The sequence below is a fragment of the Eurosta solidaginis genome, chromosome 1, assembly GCF_040869045.1.
Source record: "Eurosta solidaginis isolate ZX-2024a chromosome 1, ASM4086904v1, whole genome shotgun sequence".
NCBI lineage: Eukaryota > Metazoa > Arthropoda > Insecta > Diptera > Tephritidae > Eurosta > Eurosta solidaginis.
Window position 1 is genome coordinate 36,086,804 of NC_090319.1, and position 19,057 is coordinate 36,105,860.

At 35.0% G+C, this 19,057-nt stretch overlaps 1 protein-coding gene across 1 annotated transcript; it reads right to left on the minus strand.

The window, feature by feature from the left end:
- Positions 1-16,638: 16,638 nt before the first annotated feature.
- On the minus strand, positions 16,639-18,942 carry LOC137236433 (uncharacterized). The gene is made up of 4 exons (XM_067759032.1): positions 18,867-18,942; positions 18,494-18,736; positions 16,837-18,417; positions 16,639-16,682 (listed from the first exon to the last, which is right to left on the minus strand). The coding sequence occupies exons 3-4, from the start codon at positions 18,230-18,232 to the stop codon at positions 16,639-16,641; spliced, it is 1,440 nt and encodes a 479-aa protein (XP_067615133.1). The 5' UTR covers positions 18,233-18,417; positions 18,494-18,736; positions 18,867-18,942.
- Between the last annotated feature and the right edge of the window lie 115 nt (positions 18,943-19,057).

The window sequence follows — 19,057 nt, forward strand, 5'->3', positions numbered from 1 at the left end:
ATGTACTCATTGGGCATGTTAACTTATTCAGTCTAGAACAGGAGAGAGAGAGGTGACCTCGACAACAATAACCCGATGCCGGAAAAGAAAAATTGTATTTCTTTCCGGAGATATTTGCAGTAGAAGTTGGCAGTTTTCATGTGATTGTTGTAATGTTTTTGTGCCCTGAAAAAGATTTTGTGTACAAAGGGATTTTTCACGCATTTAATTTTAATCCCACTTCATTGGTGGAGCGGCCAGGGTAATTTTTTTATAAGCTCGGCTGAAGGCCGCCAACGCAACCCGGGACAATTTTTCGGTTTTTCGTCAATATCTTTTCAACGAGCTAAAATTTTTATTTCCGCCTTCGAATTATTGTTATCGAGGTCAATACGCGTTTTTTGACACTTCTCTCGATATTTTTGGGCACGTATTAAAAGTCGACCTTCTGTTCTATTAATTCCGTATGTTCGGAACATTCGTCTCCATTTAAGAATTTGGGGAATCGGTTTATATTTGGAATATTTTGTATATACTTATTTGATATATTCGGATCTCGTGAGGTAGTATCAAATGAACGTATTCCGGATATTCTAAATTAACGGTTTATCCGGAACGCTTCCATGAATATTTAAACAGAAAAGACCTTTCAGAAATTTCAGAATAAAAAGGTGAATACTCCCTGTGTAGCAGGACCGCGCAAAAGCTTAACTCTTCTGTCAAAGTCAAGGTAGGAATATAAAGTTCTAAGACATTAATCCATTTTCTTTTGTTTTTGTTTTTTTTCAGTTCATTGCGGCTGCTGAGTAGGGTATTACCGCATGTCGGCTGCCTGTTCAAAATCGCGCTATCTCAAAATATTTTTCAAAAATTTCCCAATTCAGGATTTGTCACAAAACCGCCCTGTATTGGAACTAGATTGAACAATGCTTCATCTCAGAATGCTTTTCTTAACTCCCTCTTATGACAAAATGCATTGAACTTATGCTCATATAGGAGTTTTTGAAACAAATTTTGAAATAGTGCATTTTTGAATAAAATTCTAACGTACGGTATTCTTCAAATAATTTCTGAAAGAATGACCAAACCAACATAACTTTACCAATTCTTGAAATATTTAGGAGAAAATGAATTATTTCCCGAAAAACTTTTGGCAATTATAAATTTATTATCACTACTAATATACTACCAAAGATACTTTTCTACTACAATTTTCACTGAAGGGGATAGAATTATTCCCCGTTTTCATAACTTCGTAAAAGAAACCCGTCCAGCTTTTTCAATTTGGGAGTGTCAAAGATTTGTCATCATTGGAGAACAAACCTCTAGTAATTGAATCATGGAATATATGGTTCTATACGTGTCAAGACATTAACCAAATACCTATATGACACTACTTTATCTTTGCTTGGATTCCAAGCTAAAAAAACTGACGAAACTTTATCGGAAAGTCAAATTACAAAAACAATTTCCAACAAGAGGAAGAGAGACCAATATTGTCCACAAAATAAAATAATTTGGCATGTTTTTCTTTATGTTTAAAATTTTATTTTTTCATTAACGTTTTTCAAAACAAACACAATGCAAATAACAGGAAAAAAATATTTCCCGCTCTGGTGGGTCACTTATTTCACACGAAAGTTCATTTTAGTGGTGCATTTATGCACAAAATTTTCAAACTAAAAACAAAATTTTGATTTGTCAGAAAAAATTAAGAAAAAACAACCGAATGTCAGAAAAACGTAACGAAATACAAACTGGCTCGTTTGTTTTTAACAAACTAGATTGTATTTTTCTCGTATTTTCTTTGTTTTTTGGAATGTAGCTTACAATCTTACACCAGTACCGAAGTCGCAATAAAGGCCCGATTAATGGTGACTTATAGCCATAAAGCCATAACCAGATAAAACAGCTGATCGAACCTATCTTAAGGAAATCAATGTAATCCATTAATGGTGCCATACCATAACGCTAACTCGATTACATTGATTTCCATAAAGTAGGTGTGATCAGCTGTTTTATCTGGTTATGGCTTTATGGTTATAAGTCACCATTAATTCGCCCTTAAGAGGGAGTGCAACAAAAAATTGAAGAATACACGAAAATAAAGTAGTGTCATATAGGTAAAAGAGCTAAAGATTGTTGTTTTCGTGTGGTCCTTCAGCCAGCTTATAAAAATTACCCTCGCGGGACCACAAATGATGTTCGATCAACAACACATGAAAATTTTCAACATCAACAGCTAATATTTCCGGACCGACACACGATTTATATTTTATACTGGTTGTGCTCCTATTAATTTTTCCGACAAAATGGCGGAATGTGACTTACAGGTTTTAAGGGCCAATTAAACTTCCTTACCCCATAACCATTTCCAATGTGATCGATTAATGGTGCCTTAACCTAAAAATCGTGAAAATTTCATAAAAATGAGGAAAACGCAAAAATTTACAACCATAAAAATCATCAAAAAAAAAAATAAGTCATTTAGTCATAACGTATCCAAAACAATGAATAAAATCTACAAAAAGTTATTAAATTCACCAACTCAAATATTTTTAAGTTATGGATATGGCGAGAAACCAAAAACAAATTGGTTGGCCATGGTATGGTTATGGCGTTAGCGTTATGGTACAGCACCATTAAGGGCCATTTAATGGTGACTTATAACCATAAAACCATAACCGTATAAAACAGCTGATCAAAACTACCTTATGGAAATCAATGTAATCAATGTGTCCATCCCGACAACTGGTTTAATAATATATATACATATTTTATAATATAATTTTGTTCAATTTGTATGCTTCTGTAATCCGTAACTACATTTAGTCTGATTAATTGCTAAATTTGTAGACAAATAAATAAATTTTCTGCGCAGCAATTTCAGAAGAGTAGATAAAGTTTAATGCTTAGCAGTCCATATAAAGTTGGAGTGTAAATCGACCCAGTCTAATGTAGAAAGGTGTAAAAAAAAACACAGCTCTTTAGTTTGTAATTCCGGCCCCACCGCCTTCTGCGCTTTGTCGAAGCGATTCGTTCTTTGCAAATCCGGCCAATGAGAAAATTATACTGCATCTCTTCAAAAAACGCGAGTACTCCATAAATAGTGTAAGGAATACTCCTTTAGGAGTATAGGAGTGTTCAAAAACTAATCTGTATTCATACAAAAAATGTGCCCCAATTAACATTGCGATGTCCTAGGAGAGGAGTAGGTAATCCCACTCTCGTTTGTTTGTGAGTATTCCATAGAGTACATGCGTGAGAGTACTTTCCAAAGTACTTTCACTGTAGTACTCCATGGAGCACCCATACAGGATCATATGCCAAAGTACTAAAGAGGAATTGTGTCGGAAAGAATTATCGAAGTGAATTTAAAATAAAATGAAAGTAAATGAAGAGGGGCAATACAACTTTTATATTTTATACTACGAATATTCTTATGTTATTTAACATTTGCGTGAATAAAGAAACTAATATTTCTCTATACATACTATAGTAGGTGTTTTTTTTCCAAGCGAGCTTGAAAAAAACGCTTCAACTAGCTAAACAGTAACATTATTCCAAAACCATACAGATGGTGGAAGTTTATCAGCTAATTGTCACTTTTTTTAGCTGCTATGACATTTCTACTTCTAGCGCAGTATATTTTTGATACTCAACCAGAGAATTACAAAAACAAAATACATGAAATGCGTGTGTTTATTTGTATGTATGTCACCCTGCCGCCACGCTGTTATTTTGTTAATTTTGTTTTTCTGCACATTCGTATGTTCATTTCATTCGCTCGTTCACAATAGTGCCCTATTTTTGAATATGCAACACTATCAATCAGGTCGACAATTACCTAAGCCAACTCAACTCGATTACTTTTTATTGTTGCTTTCCATGCAATTCGGTAAGCTAGCTAGAGTTTTAATTGTAATAGTTAAGCATATATGACACTACTTTATTTTTGCTTGGATTCCAAGCTAAAAAAACTGACGAAACTTTATCGGAACTTCAAAACACAACAACAATTTCTATCATGAAAAAGCGAAACCACTATTCCCCAAAAATTTGCGAATTTGACATGTTTTTGTTTATGTTTTACATTTTATTTTTACATTAACACTTTCAACAATAAAAAAAATGCAAATAACACGCGAAGATTATTTCGGTCTTTAATGGTTCACTTTTTTCACAAGAAAGTTGATTTTAATTGTGTTTTTATGCACCAAATTTTCAAACTAAAAACAAAATTTTCATGTGTCAGAAAAAAATAAAGAAAAAACGGCCGAATGTCAAAAAAAAACCTATCGAAATACAAACTGGCTCGCTTGTTTTTAATAAACTAGATTGTATTTTCCTTGTATTTCGTTAGTTTTTTGAAATATAGTTTACACACTTACATCATTACTGAAGCCGTATTAGAAGGGAGTGCGACAAAAAATTGAGCATAAAATACAAGAAAAAATACACGAAAATAAAGTAGTGTCATATAGGTATAAGCAAAGAAATACAGCTGTATATCCCCTTGAGTATCTTGTATTTATTAAGCACTTCCGGTTATATTAAAAACTTATTATCTATCCTTACTGATATTCGTTTCTTTTTCATTCTAGGTAATTCGATTTGACGATATGGGCATAGCAATATTCCAGCTGTGGCTGTAAGAAGAACGTACATTTGCTCAAACTACAAGAAAGCTGCGACAACTGTCCCTCGGCCTTTTTAGTATCACATTTAAGGCCCTACCACGCATATTATGGGAAAGGGTCAAGTTCAAAGGCTCAACATCACCTGCAAATCGACTTTGATAGCACGAAATGGGGCTGCATATATTCCAGCATTATATCTACAACACTCATATCTATGCAAACTGATACTAACAACACCACCCGCGCAGGAAAAATTGAGCACCATCAGTGTGAGCTTCGAAACTCAAAATGGTTTCAGAAAGGGCACGACTACGAATAAGTTTATGTCTTTACATATGTAGTTTGTACATATAAATATGCACATATGTAAGGTTTACTAGAAGGAAATTATTTGTAAAAACCATTGTATACATAATTTATTCATAATTAAATATTATTTAAACAAAAGGGACGTGTTTCATTCATATAAAAAGCGAATTGACAGAAGGTAACCGGTACGGGTAACCGATAGGCCAGTTACCCGTGTTGTTGTTGTTGTTGCATATGTTTTGGTTAGCGATAACGAAAACATACCTAATGAAGTAACTTAAAAATGTAAATAACATCGAGCGAGAAGGAATGTCGAAAACACAATAGGTAAGAGCGAGAAAGCGAGTCACACGTACACTATTTTGAGAGAGCGCATGCATTACCTTTTTCACGACAGCAATGTAAAAGTCATTAAAGCCGAAGTCATTGGTGCCGTATGTCGTATCGCTGTATCCTTATCCCTAACGTAATCAGCTGTTTATCGTTACGACGGTAAACCAAAACCCAATTGGTTGGCTACGATACGGTTACGACCTTAGCGGCACCAATAATCGATTGCATTGATTCTCATAAGGTTGGTCGAATCAGCTGTTAAAATGTTACCGATACGGTTACCGATAAAGCACCAATGTCTCCAGCTTAAGACTATAATTGGTGACCAAGTTATTGGTAGCGACTAAGTAATCGATTAGGTAACGGGTACCTGTCTTGTAGGGATGTATACATAAAGCTGGAGTCATTGGTGCCGTATGTCGTATCGCTGTATCCGTATCCCTATCAGTAATCAGCTGTTTATCGTTACGACGGTAAATCAAAGCCCAATTGCCCTACAAGACACGTTGATAGTTTTACTCAAGAGGCGTCACTCGATACTTTGTTGTTGCCAAAGCAACCCTGTCATGTCGAATGTGATTCTCAAGGAAGTTTTGTTTAGTTTTTTTTAATTGAATCCTATATAGTTATGCGGTAAAGTGACTTTGCATAATTACGATTTTTGGAAAGAGAATTAATTAATTAATTTAATACAATCAATAAAATAAACACAAATACCTCACGAAAATGTATAGAAGGCGTTTTTATAAATACATCTGATAAAAAAAACCAACGACTACCTTGAGAAAACATCGAGTAATTTGCTTTGGCAACAACAAAAGTATCGAGTGACGCCTCTTGTTTTACTAATACACTCACACTTGTAATTGACAATGCTGATCCTGCGATGACGTAAACATTGATACTCAAATTTATGTATGTTCCTTTGTTCGCTCACGCATGTCCGCATGTACCCAACGACAGCCTATAATTATGAAAAAGAACTCAAACTGGGAAAGCTTCGGACACCTGGTACAGAACAAAAAAACATACAGCAGATACCATTATGCATGTGAGACAGATACATAATTCTCAACGGAATTTTATGTATGCGAGAACAGTTTATCCGATTTAATCATGTTGTCACTACTGACTGTCATATGACAATCAAATGATTATCACGGTTGTTTTGTTATTTTTTAAATTCCGCCGTTTTCAACCGACGAAAACCATATAAAAAATAAATTTAAAAAATGAAAAAGAGAGCATTTCAAAGCTCCATGCTAAAAGAAAAAAAATCTAAAATAATATTAAAAAATACCAAAAGCTGTCGGAATGTGTGGGGCGCACTCAAAAAATTGATACGCGAAAAATAACAGTGGTTAGTGGTGATTCATTTTTAAACGTGTTTCCGCATGAGGAAAGCGCTCTTCTGTTGTTTTGTTATATTCTGAATTTAAATTGAACATTTTGAACTCTAATTCTTATAAAACTATTTATTTTAAACAAATAAGAAACACGTATGCTTTTATCACGTACAAAATTAAAAACGTAATGAAATAAAGTAAATAAAAAGCAAAAAGTATTGTTTCATTTTTGGCGGAATATAACAATGGTCATTTATGATAGTATAACAGTCAAACCTGATATCTACAGTAAACTATCATTTATGACACTTTTTGATAGTTAGAGTGCTAGCACTGATCCAGGAAAATGAATGAGAGTGAGCAGTATGGCTATATACTTAATCAGTAGGCCACGTTGGTGTATAAGAAGGAGACAAAAACTCACACGTACACAGTTTACATCACATTTGCGCAAGTCCCCTTAAGTTTGTGATAGAAAGTTTGTATGAGGCGCTGATCGTTAGGTTGACATTGCTGACAATCAGATGATAGTCATATGATAGTCAGTATTCTTGTAGGGTGGTTGGCTACGATACGGTTACGATCTTAGCGGACCAATAATCGATTGCATTGATTCTCATAAGGTTGGTCGAATCAGCTGTTATAAGGTTACCGATACAGTTACCGATAAAGCACTAATGTCTCCAGCTTAAAACCAGTGCGCGGTTGCATTTTATCAGAGTTGCCATAGTAAAATTTTATTATCAGTTATTTGCATGCAATATTTTACTTTTGGCAACTCTGTTCGATCGTCATCGTGTCGTGATCACTGTCGTTAAAAACGAGCAATGATCGGCTGATGGTGGTCCGCAAACGCATTGCAAAGGAGTATTGTTAGAGTACTCCAACATGAAGAAAATGGAACACGTAATCCAACAATTTTTGCGTTTAACATAAGCTTATGCATTACAATAGCATCGCCACAATGAACCAAGATGTTGCGTTTGTAAATATGAACGAACTTCAGACTTGCAATTGAAGTTAATTACGCCTTGGCCATTCACATTCAAAATTTTGCGATGCACTGTTGTAAACATTCTCCCTATACAACAAAAATACTTGCTAACATATTTTGTGTCGTATTCGATTGCTATATTGCAGTTTTTAATTGTGAAAAATGTTAGAAAATTTACCAACCAGTGGGAAAAATAATTTCACTTGGAAAGTGTGCCAACACCCTTAGCCAAAGCAGATGTCAAATTCTTCTTCTTATGATTTGCTTGGAACCAAATTGGGCAGTTGGCTACATTTCAATATCAGATGCCGCCAGTGTCGCTCATTCTACCATTCTCCATAAAAATACGTGCAATCTACTCATATTCATAAGCATGTGTTAAACTCATTGTAATAACCTACCAATTCAATAATTTATAAGTCACAGTTTATTAATATATTTGGTACTTTATTCATCAACGAGATGTTCACTGTTTGAATGTCTACAACCAACTAACTACTCTCTCATTCGGCCTGTATGGTATGGCTCTCGTTCTCATTGTCAGTTCTCCACATCCCTCCTTTATTAATAAGCTTCAAGCGCAACTTGGAGTTACCAGCTGGAGCACTACTTCCGGGTCGATCGGGATCAAGTTCCCTAGGTGTTTCTGATGAAGCTTCCGTTAATGGTGGTGTCATGTGTGTATATACAGATGTCGGTGCGGCTGAAAATAAAGGTGGGACGGTGGCTTTAGGTGAATTAGTCTCCCCAGGAGTAGCAGTTGTATCCTTCGATTGGGCTATGGTTTCAGATGGCACTTTTTTTATATGGCTTATATTTCGACGTATTCGTTTCCCATCTGCCGTGACTACAACTTCATTTCCATACCGTTCCAAGACTATGAACTCCGTTGGATCAAACGTTGGTGTCAGCTTATGGGAGAAAACGACATTTCGAAGTAGTACCCTATCTCCAGGAACTATATCAGATGTTTTGGCTCTTCTTGCCGTATCCCCTTTCTCTTTCCCTTTTTGCTTATTTATCAAGTCTAAATCCCTCGCTTCCGAATCCAGCATGTCATTCGTTATATCATGTATTCCAGGAATTTTATCCCGAATAATGCGATTGAACATGAGTTCTGTTGGGGCTGATCCCGTGGTGTCATGTGGGGTGACATTATGCATTAAGATAAATTTCTGAATTTCCTCCTTGTAGTTATTTCTGTTGGTATGAGCAATTTTCAAGCGTTTCACTAAGGATCTATTCATATTTTCGACCTCACCATTCGCTTGAGGCCAATAAGGTGGCGTGGTGATTAGCGTAATGTTGTTGTTTTTGCAATACTCTTTGAACTCATTACTTACAAACTGCCTACCGTTATCTGCTCTAATAGTTTTGGGTATTCCCAAACGACAAAATATTTCATCTAAAATTTTTATTATAGCTTCAGACGTAATTTTCCGTAGAAACTTTATTTCTTGATAACGTGAATAATAATCTATCATGACGAGTACGTATTCATTATTGGGTAGAGGACCCAATAAATCTGTAGCAACACTTTGCCAGGGACCATTAGGAAAAATGTGCCTCTGCATGGGTGCTGGGTTATTTGGTCTGGAAACTCCCAAACAATCTCTACAGTTTTTTACATATGCCTCCACCTCTCTGTCAACAAGAGGCCACCAAACTTTGGCCCGAACCCTTCGCTTCATGGCGGACTCACCCGGGTGTCCCTCATGTGCCAGTTCTAGAATTTTTCTTCGTAAAGCTGTTGGTACTACAATGCGAGTACCTCGTAGGACGATATAACCCACTGTTGACAATTCATGTCGAAACGGATAATATTTGTTCCGGCCGTCAGAAGGCCACGAATCGTTCTTAATATATTCGATGGTGTCAGCGATCCTGTTCCTGAGAACTTTTTTTTGAAATCTCGGTGATGGTCACCGCAGATGGGGTTGAACGGCAAACTATATGGAAAATTGATTGTTCTCCCTTCTCGTCAAAGGATTTCGTTTGCTCGATTTTGCATAATCTCGAAATAGAATCGGCAATATTTTCTTTTCCCGGACGGTAAATAACTTTAAATTTATACGGTTGAAGTCTTAACAGCCACCGCTCAATCCTGGTGGGTGGATTCGAAGTCGGTTTAAAAATAGCTTCAAGGGGCTTATGGTCAGTGACCAGTTCAAAATTCAAACCAAGTAAATAATAGCAAAGAGGATAGATATACAAGAGGGCGCACTGTAGAGTTTCTACATGGCGTTGAAACAAGTTGGTGTTCCTCTAGAAAAACCAGATTAGGTTTTCACCATGCGTTTTGTTATTCTGTCCGCACCAGCCTGAGCTGTCATTTTTATTTCTTTCTTGTTTTGTTCGTGCGCGCGGCCATTTTTGACACTTTTGTTTTGTTTTTTCATTTGCATAGTTTGTTTTGTTTATCCAATAGAAGATAAATGTTATTCTAATTGATCGGTGGAATAGTGAATAAATTTTACAAAGTGAATAATAAATATTAAAATAGCAAAATTTTAAGTGATAGTGGTGATTGTGCAAATGCTAACTTGTGCAGTAACATTGTTTAAAAGTAGAAATATGTTGTTACGATGATAAGTGCATAAATGTATGTATGTATATATGTACATGTATACTTACATATGAAACCGCTGAAATGCTGACGGTTCTGGGCCTTTCATTTAAATAAATTTTTATATAAAATTTTTAGAAAATGTTTAAATGTGATATAAGAAATGTGAATGTGCGTTAAAATTTGCAAAAATGTGACAAATCAGAATATGTGATATGAAGTAAAAATGGTGTATAAACGTATACGTATATGAAATTTATAAAATGCCGACGGCTTTTGTGCATTCAAATGATCCAAAGGTAAAGTGTTAAGATAACTTACGTTTGTTTCTAAAATCCAACAAATTCATTGTACATATTATGTATAGATAGTATGTGCTTAAAAAAATCCATACATATATATATAAGTGTGCAATACTTTGTGTTCATCTAAATCATTATAAATAGACTTTTTTCCAATTGGACTGATTGTATTTTATAAGTTAGCTTTCCCCCCACTACTCCCACTCAAAATGACAAGTGAAAAGTGCGCCAGAATATCAAAAAATTATAACGAATTGTCCAGTTATCTGGAATTCGATTATTCTAAAGTGAATTTATATTGTGCGCGTACGCGAAATTTTTAAAAGTGTTTCTTTAAAAAATAAAAATGCCGATCGACAAAAAAAGGGTTGTTTTGGGATGTGGGCGTACAAACCTGTCCACCCCAAGACCAAGATTTTTTAAAATCACCCAGGAGGCAGAGTTGCTGGCAAAATGGACATCCAACTTGGGAGCTGCACCTAATCCTAAGGGATTCATCTGCGATCTTCACTTTGAGGAGAAAGCAATTGGAAAAAAGAAGCTGCTTAGCAATGCAATACCTACGTTGCATTTAGGTAAGTAGATTTTCTTCAAAATATGAATAAAGATAAGTGCATTTGTATGTACGTTTGAACATCACAGTGTAGCTTTATTAGGGTGCTCCCATATTTTTTGTTTGCGATATTCGTAGTGCCAAGTGAAATGCACAAATAAATATGCATATATGAGCCGTTTATTTTGAAAGTGGCATAAGTCATTTCCAACTCATGGTCTTAAATGCATTGTTATTTTTGAACGAATATTTGAACTCCAAGTAAGTGAAACTATGTTGACATACCTGGATACGGCTTCAACATCCCGTATCGTATCCGTATTTTAAGATGCAGACGATAATGCTGATGTTGGATGTTGTAGTCGCAGGTGTATATCGGTCAAGTTTGTTTGCGAGTTAGCTGTGGTTCGATTAGCCAATGATGAAATAAGATTATTATGTAGTATCCTATTTTGAATGAGATATGAAGAATAAATGCATTATAATGGCATTCAAAAATTATTCAAAAATCTCAACCAAAACGATTGAAATATATTCACGAATATGATCAGAAAATTACTGTGAAAAGCAGTCAAATAATACTCTAAAACTATTAAAGCTCAATTTTAAAATAATATCAAATATGAATAAAAAGCGTTTCGAAATAGGAATCATAAATGATTATTCAAGAATAACCACATTTATGGTACATTTTTCTCCCGATGATACGTTAATTTTCGAATAGAAAATGCTTTTAAATTTGAACGTTTTTAAAATTTTTTAATCAAAATTTTCAAAAAATGCTGGCTAGGAAATTTCATAAACTATAAGATTTGCGTCTTGTTGCACTGCCATAACCGTTTAAACGGTTAAGCGCTAATTAAGTAAGTAAAGTACCTACCCAGCAGGCATTTTTAAAAATAACAACAGACCATATACATATTTACAGTTTCTTTTATAATTTTTAAAATTGAAAAATATACTTTTCATTGCCAATAAAAATAACCAGTGCTGCTCAAAATTGTTTATATGGAAGTGCGAATCACAATACATGTACAAAATTGTATGTGCACTGAAACTTTTTTGTATTTAAAAAACTATATTTAAAATTTTTTTAATTGTTTGAGGTCGGAAAAAGTTGAATATTTGGTTTCATGTTACAAAATATTTGCTTAATATATTATGTCAATAGTTATATCACCAACATACAAAAGCCAATAAATAAAATTCTGAAAGTAGCGAAAAACTACGTTGACCTCTAGCCTCAAGTTTTTTTTGTTTGTTTTCATAGGACACGATGAGGCACCCTTGCACAGCTTTACAAAAGTGTTGAAGCGGGCGTGCTGTGTTCCAAGGTGTCAGCCTACGGACGGAGTAAAGGTTTTTGAGTTCCCAAAATCCGAGACTGAACGTAATACCTGGGCTTTGGCATGCAACTTAAATTTGTCAGAAATTGCAAATAAAACACTTTACATTTGCGAGTGTCATTTTAAGCGTAGGCATGTGTCAACCAAACGGCTTTTGAACGGTGCTTTTCCGACATTCCATCTAGGGGTAGAAAATGATGAGGCGATTGTTGCAAGCGAGGCTTCTAGCCATCCCTTGTCGCCTAATGATTTAACCCTAGAGGAGTTTCAGCGTTTTTCTGATTTGGAATATAACCGGCAACGTTACGATATACCCTACAGCTATGAAGGTCTCGAAGAAGGACTTGAATTGGTTTGTGACCATGAGAAATTTGAAAAGCAGGCTCAGGGTTATCGTAACATTATCCGAGAAAAAGACAATATAATCACAAGTCTTAATAAAGACATTCAAGAAATAAAAGCTAAAATTGAAAAAATGGAAAATGCCTGTATAATTCCTTCAATAAATGCTAGTCCTGATGCTGTGACATTTGCCAAAATGATCGTCAAGTCGAAGCATACTCGGTATTCACCTGAGGAGAAAACATTGGCACAAAACGTCCAATACATGTCCTCTAAAGCATATGGGCTCTTGATTAACGATTTGGGCTTTCGACTGCCTCATAAAAAATCTTTACTGCGATATCGTCCGATACCATATGTCCGCCCGGGCATTGATAATAATATTATAACTAATTTAAAAGAAATGACAAAGACAATGTCAAAAAAAGAAAGAATATGTGAGATTTTGTTTGATGAGGTTGCCATTAAAAAAAGATCTCATATTTAATAATAAAGAAGATATTTTTGAAGGCTACGTTGATAGCGGCAATGGTAATCGTAAAAATTTAATCGCAGACAAGTGCCTATTTTTTATGGTAAAAGGTATTTGCAGTTCGTGGAAGTACATTTTATCATATTACGTAGTGCATACCTCTGACAAGGATTATAATCTTTTAGATAAAATTAAGGAAAATATAGATGTCGCAGAAAAGATTGGTCTTAATGTTAAAGCTATTTTATGCGATCAAGGTTCATCCAACCAGAAAGCATTTAAAGAGCTTAACATAAATCAGTCCAATTCTACATGGATTTACAATGGGCAAAAGATACATGTTATGTATGATTATTGCCACTTAATCAAATCTATTAGAAATAACTTTTTAAATAATACAGTACTTCATACACCTGATGGACCTGTAATGCATGCCGTTGTAGAGAAACTTTACAATATAGATAAAAAAAATGAGAATTTTAAAATATGCCCCAAGTTAACCAGATCCCATGTGCATCCGAGTTCCTTCGAAAGGATGAGTGTATCCAGAGCTACGCAACTATTGAGCAATTCGGTGGCAGCCGGGATCCAAATGTTGAGTGAAAATAATATGCTTGGAAATGAACGGCTTATTTTGAAGAGTGCGAAACCAACTCAACTCTTCATCAAAAGAATGAATGATTTATTCGATGAGCTCGATTCAAAGTATATTGGCCACAAAAATCCCTTGAAATGGCCTCTGAAAAGAGGTGATGTGGATAAAATTGCTCGCATTAAAGATCACATAGCTTACTTCGAACGACTTATCTCAATGCACACGCGGAAATTGCAATGCTTTGAGGGTGTTATTTTAACACTAAAATCTATGTTAAATTTATGCGAAGATATTTTTGAAAATTATAGTGACATTGATTTCGTCATTTTGGGAAAGTTAAATCAGGATGCGCTAGAGAATTTCTTCTATAAGTTACGCGCGAGTCAAGGTGTCAATTGCCACCCAACAGCTAACGAAGTACAGTACATTGTCGCAAGACTGATGTCAATGCAAATTTTACGACACCGGTTCAAGGACAAGGGCAGTAACTGCGAGGATGACGATGATGTGTTTCTCGATTGGGTCGAGAACAAACATCCTCTGAAAGTTACTGGTCAAATCCTTATGGACAATGATATTGATGAAGATCCAGATGACAAACGAGCAACAGAGGATGAAGATCAAGTAGTAAACTATCCCGACACAGAAATAGCCGTTTGTGAAAACACTGGAAAACGAATCGCGGAAGAAGATCCTTTTGAGGGCATTCCCGATGAAATAATTTTAGAAGATACTCCAAAAAGACGGAGGAGATTGGATAGTTATATTGATGTATATCCAGAGGACAAACGAGCGACAGAGGATGAAGACCAGGTGGCAGACTATCCCTACAAAGAAACAGCCGTTTGTAGTAGCACAGGAGAAAAAGTCGTGGAAGAAAATCCCTTTGAAGACATTCCTGATGAAATCTTTTTAGAAGAAATTCCGGAGAGGCCTGGAGAGCTCCAGGTACAACGTTATTATACGGGCTATTCGATGCATAACCAGTTTAGGAATAAGATAAATTGCGAAAAATGCATAGAATTAATGTCCAAGAAAACCATTGATTTGGCGAATACATCTGAGGCCCTTATAGTAGCGAAAAATTATAAAGCGCAAGATGACCTACGTTTAATGAACCCAGATGATGACTTTTTTGAGATAAGTCGTTTGCACATGAAATGGTACATGGAAATGTTTAGCATCAGCAATCACAAACCGGGTATAAAGAAAACAATCATCGACTATATTCGAAGTAAAAGCGATAGGTATTTTCCATTTTGGTTTAATAAAGCTGACGAATGCGCGGAACACCGCTTACAACTGTTGAATTTCATGGTAACAACTTTATTGTACAAAAATGCGAAATGGTCAGCACGTAGAGTGGAAGCTCAATTGAAAAGAACAAAATATTTAGCAAAGAAAAAAAAGCACAGTAGTTAAGCTGCAGCCACAGCAAAGGTTTTACGGGCATCTTTGGTCTTGGGTAACTTCCCACCTAATGAAAGTACAACCGAGGTAATGAATAAAAATTTTAAAATGTAGAAAAACATATAGTTCAACTTTCCTTTTTACTTTCTTTCTTTTCAGCTTTCATTTACATACATACATACGTATATAAAATGTATTTATTTCCATGTCCTAGGGCTTACGAAATTTGTAAAGATTTTACTAATCATGTATTTCTTCTTCTTTTTTCAGCTAACACGAGCCTAGACGAGTTGGTGTCAGGTGAAAATGATGTATTCTTCATTGATACATCGTGTGAGAGTTCGCTATTAAGTGGTAGGCGAACTCGAAAATCGTGTTTACCTTAAAAAAATCTCGTAAAATAAACATTTGACACACGAGCCTAGGTTTTCAAAATCGATTATGTTAGTCGTTTTTGTAAACCAGGTGAAAAAATCAGAGAATATGCTCTTTTGCTTCTCTGAGAAATGATTCAATCTTAATTGATTATATCCTGAGAGAATTCGCCATTAAGAGTGTGGCGAATTCGTAAATCGTGTCTAGTTATACCAATTTTCATTAAACTGATTAAATATTTTTAATAAATTTTTCCTTTTTTTTCTTTTTAGATTTTTAATAATTCTTTTTGTTTCTTTTCAGCTTTTTTATTAATTATTCTTGTTTTACTTTCAGGTTTTTAAATAATTATTATTACATACCTTTTCTAATTGTTTTGCATCTAATTTTCTCTTTTCGTTTTAGGTTTTTCAATAATTTGTTCCTTTTCTTCGTTTCAGGCTTGTTTAAATTGAGTGGGAGTAGTGGGGGGAAAGCTAACTTATAAAATACAATCAGTCCAATTGGAAAAAAGTCTATTTATAATGATTTAGATGAACACAAAGTATTGCACACTTATATATATATGTATGGATTTTTTTAAGCACATACTATCTATACATAATATGTACAATGAATTTGTTGGATTTTAGAAACAAACGTAAGTTATCTTAACACTTTACCTTTGGATCATTTGAATGCACAAAAGCCGTCGGCATTTTATAAATTTCATATACGTATACGTTTATACACCATTTTTACTTCATATCACATATTCTGATTTGTCACATTTTTGCAAATTTTAACGCACATTCACATTTCTTATATCACATTTAAACATTTTCTAAAAATTTTATATAAAAATTTATTTAAATGAAAGGCCCAGAACCGTCAGCATTTCAGCGGTTTCATATGTAAGTATACATGTACATATATACATACATACATTTATGCACTTATCATCGTAACAACATATTTCTACTTTTAAACAATGTTACTGCACAAGTTAGCATTTGCACAATCACCACTATCACTTAAAATTTTGCTATTTTAATATTTATTATTCACTTTGTAAAATTTATTCACTATTCCACCTATCAATTAGAATAACATTTATCTTCTATTGGATAAACAAAACAAACTATGCAAATGAAAAAACAAAACAAAAGTGTCAAAAATGGCCGCGCGCACGAACAAAACAAGAAAGAAATAAAAATGACAGCTCAGGCTGGTGCGGACAGAATAACAAAACGCATGGTGAAAACCTAATCTGGTTTTTCTAGAGGAACACCAACTTGTTTCAACGCCATGTAGAAACTCTACAGTGCGCCCTCTTGTATATCTATCCTCTTTGATACGGCGCATCGGTTGCTTAACTGGTTTTACGGACTGATCAACTGATAATTTTACTTTAATATTGGGTATTTTAGGAAAAGGCTTTACTTCTTCAACGCTGTTCACACTCAGACCCAACTTCAACACTTTAAGCTGGATGGCAGTATCGCGGCCAAGAAGTGATTGCTTGCCATCTTTAATAACGTAAAAAGTCGCTATATTTTCTGAATGCTTTTTTACCGGTCTTGGTGCCTCGAAAACAAAAAGAACTTCTAAAAGCTGACTCGCTGCATATGCTTTGAACCGGTTAACTGATTCTGTGCGAATGTTCCACATTACTGCTTTTCTACAATTAAGTTCGTCCCAGGCTTGCTGACTAAGCAAATTGAAACGAGACCCTGAGTCGATAATCATAGCGATTTCGCAACCTCCGATATGACATTTAATCATTTCGTTTACTAACTCCGAATTTTCTACCTGAAGGCAGTCATGTTCGTACGAGCTATCCGATAAATTGTCTCTATTTTCCTCAATGCACCTTACTTTTGACGGCTGAAATCGACGATGTTTTGATTTGCTAACCCCTGACTCATGTTTTCGTTTCAAACTTTTTGTTTTGCATTTGCGAGCAAAATGTCCCAATAGTCCACATTTATTACATTTTGATTTCTTTGCCGGACAGTCAATATTAAAACTTGCATGACCAACCCTGCCACATCTAGAACATTCAGCCATACTACTTCCAGCTTTGAGAGATGTCGAAGATACCTTGTTAACTGTTTCGTTCTCTTGCTTGGGAAACATACCTTGCGATTGCTTCTGGATTTGTTCATGAATTTGGCACGCCTCAATGATTTCATTCAAGCTTTGCTCTTTTTCAAGAAGGCGTTTTTTTAATTCTACACTAGCCCAAGAGTCAATAATTTTATCCTTTAATGAGATATCTTCAACTTCTCTTTTAGTTTCTCCGAAAGAACATTTGGACGCTTGGTGTCGTAAACGCAACAAAAATTTGTTAAAACATTCGCCTTCTTGTGGGTTAATGCTTCTAAACAGGTGCCTTTCGAATGTCGAGTTTCGGTTGGGTGAAAAGAAATCATTGAGTTTTTCTATCAACACATTAAAAACATCACTTTGGTTTTCCGTGTCAACTTCTATTAGTGCTCCAGGAATATTAAAAATAACTTCCTGTAGTTGGGGCCCGCCCAAATGAAGTAACTTACTTCTTTGCTTCACTGTATCTTTGATATCTTCTGATTGAAGATATAAAGTAAATGATCTCACCCATTTCTCCCACTCACTCCGCAATATCGACTTGTCAATGCTATCGCAAAGGAATGGTCTCATTTCAGTCATATTGTTTTGTCAAATTTTCCAATCCGATTTTCGCCAATTTAATGGACTGCACACTTGCTACTTATTAAACCAATTGAATGGACACCAAACTCGCTACTTATTGGACCAATTGAATGGATCGTACTCTTTTACTTACAAACCCAATTGAATGGACTGCGCACTTGCTTTGTAATTTGGAATTTTTCCTATAAGTAATAAAGTGCCGAACATAACCTTTATTTCACCAATGTCGATTTCCAATTAAATGGAATGAAACTTTACCTTTATTTTCGTTCTGCTTGCTTCCAATTCAATGGAACGAAATTTTACCAATTAAATGGTGGAAGTGGATAATTTTTATTTCTTCCTCTTTGTTTTCGTTCTGCTTGCTCGGTATACACACTTGCTTATATGTATGCACCGTCTTCGCTATTCAAATCGAGTTACTGTGTTTACTTGTATTACTCGTTACTTGATTTTGGCAACCAAAAGCAAAAACAAAATTGTGTGATGCAATCGTGTTCGCTGCGCAATAAAGAAAAATTCCACATGTTATTTTACTCTCTTTGCACTACATGTAACCAAAATATTTATTCGTATTATTATTAAATTTTCTGTTGATGATCCCATCCTCGTCGCCACTGTAATAACCTACCAATTCAATAATTTATAAGTCACAGTTTATTAATATATTTGGTACTTTATTCATCAACGAGATGTTCACTGTTTGAATGTCTACAACCAACTAACTACTCTCTCATTCGGCCTGTATGGTATGGCTCTCGTTCTCATTGTCAGTTCTCCACACTCATCAATATGAAAAACTGCTTATGTGTCGGAGCTATT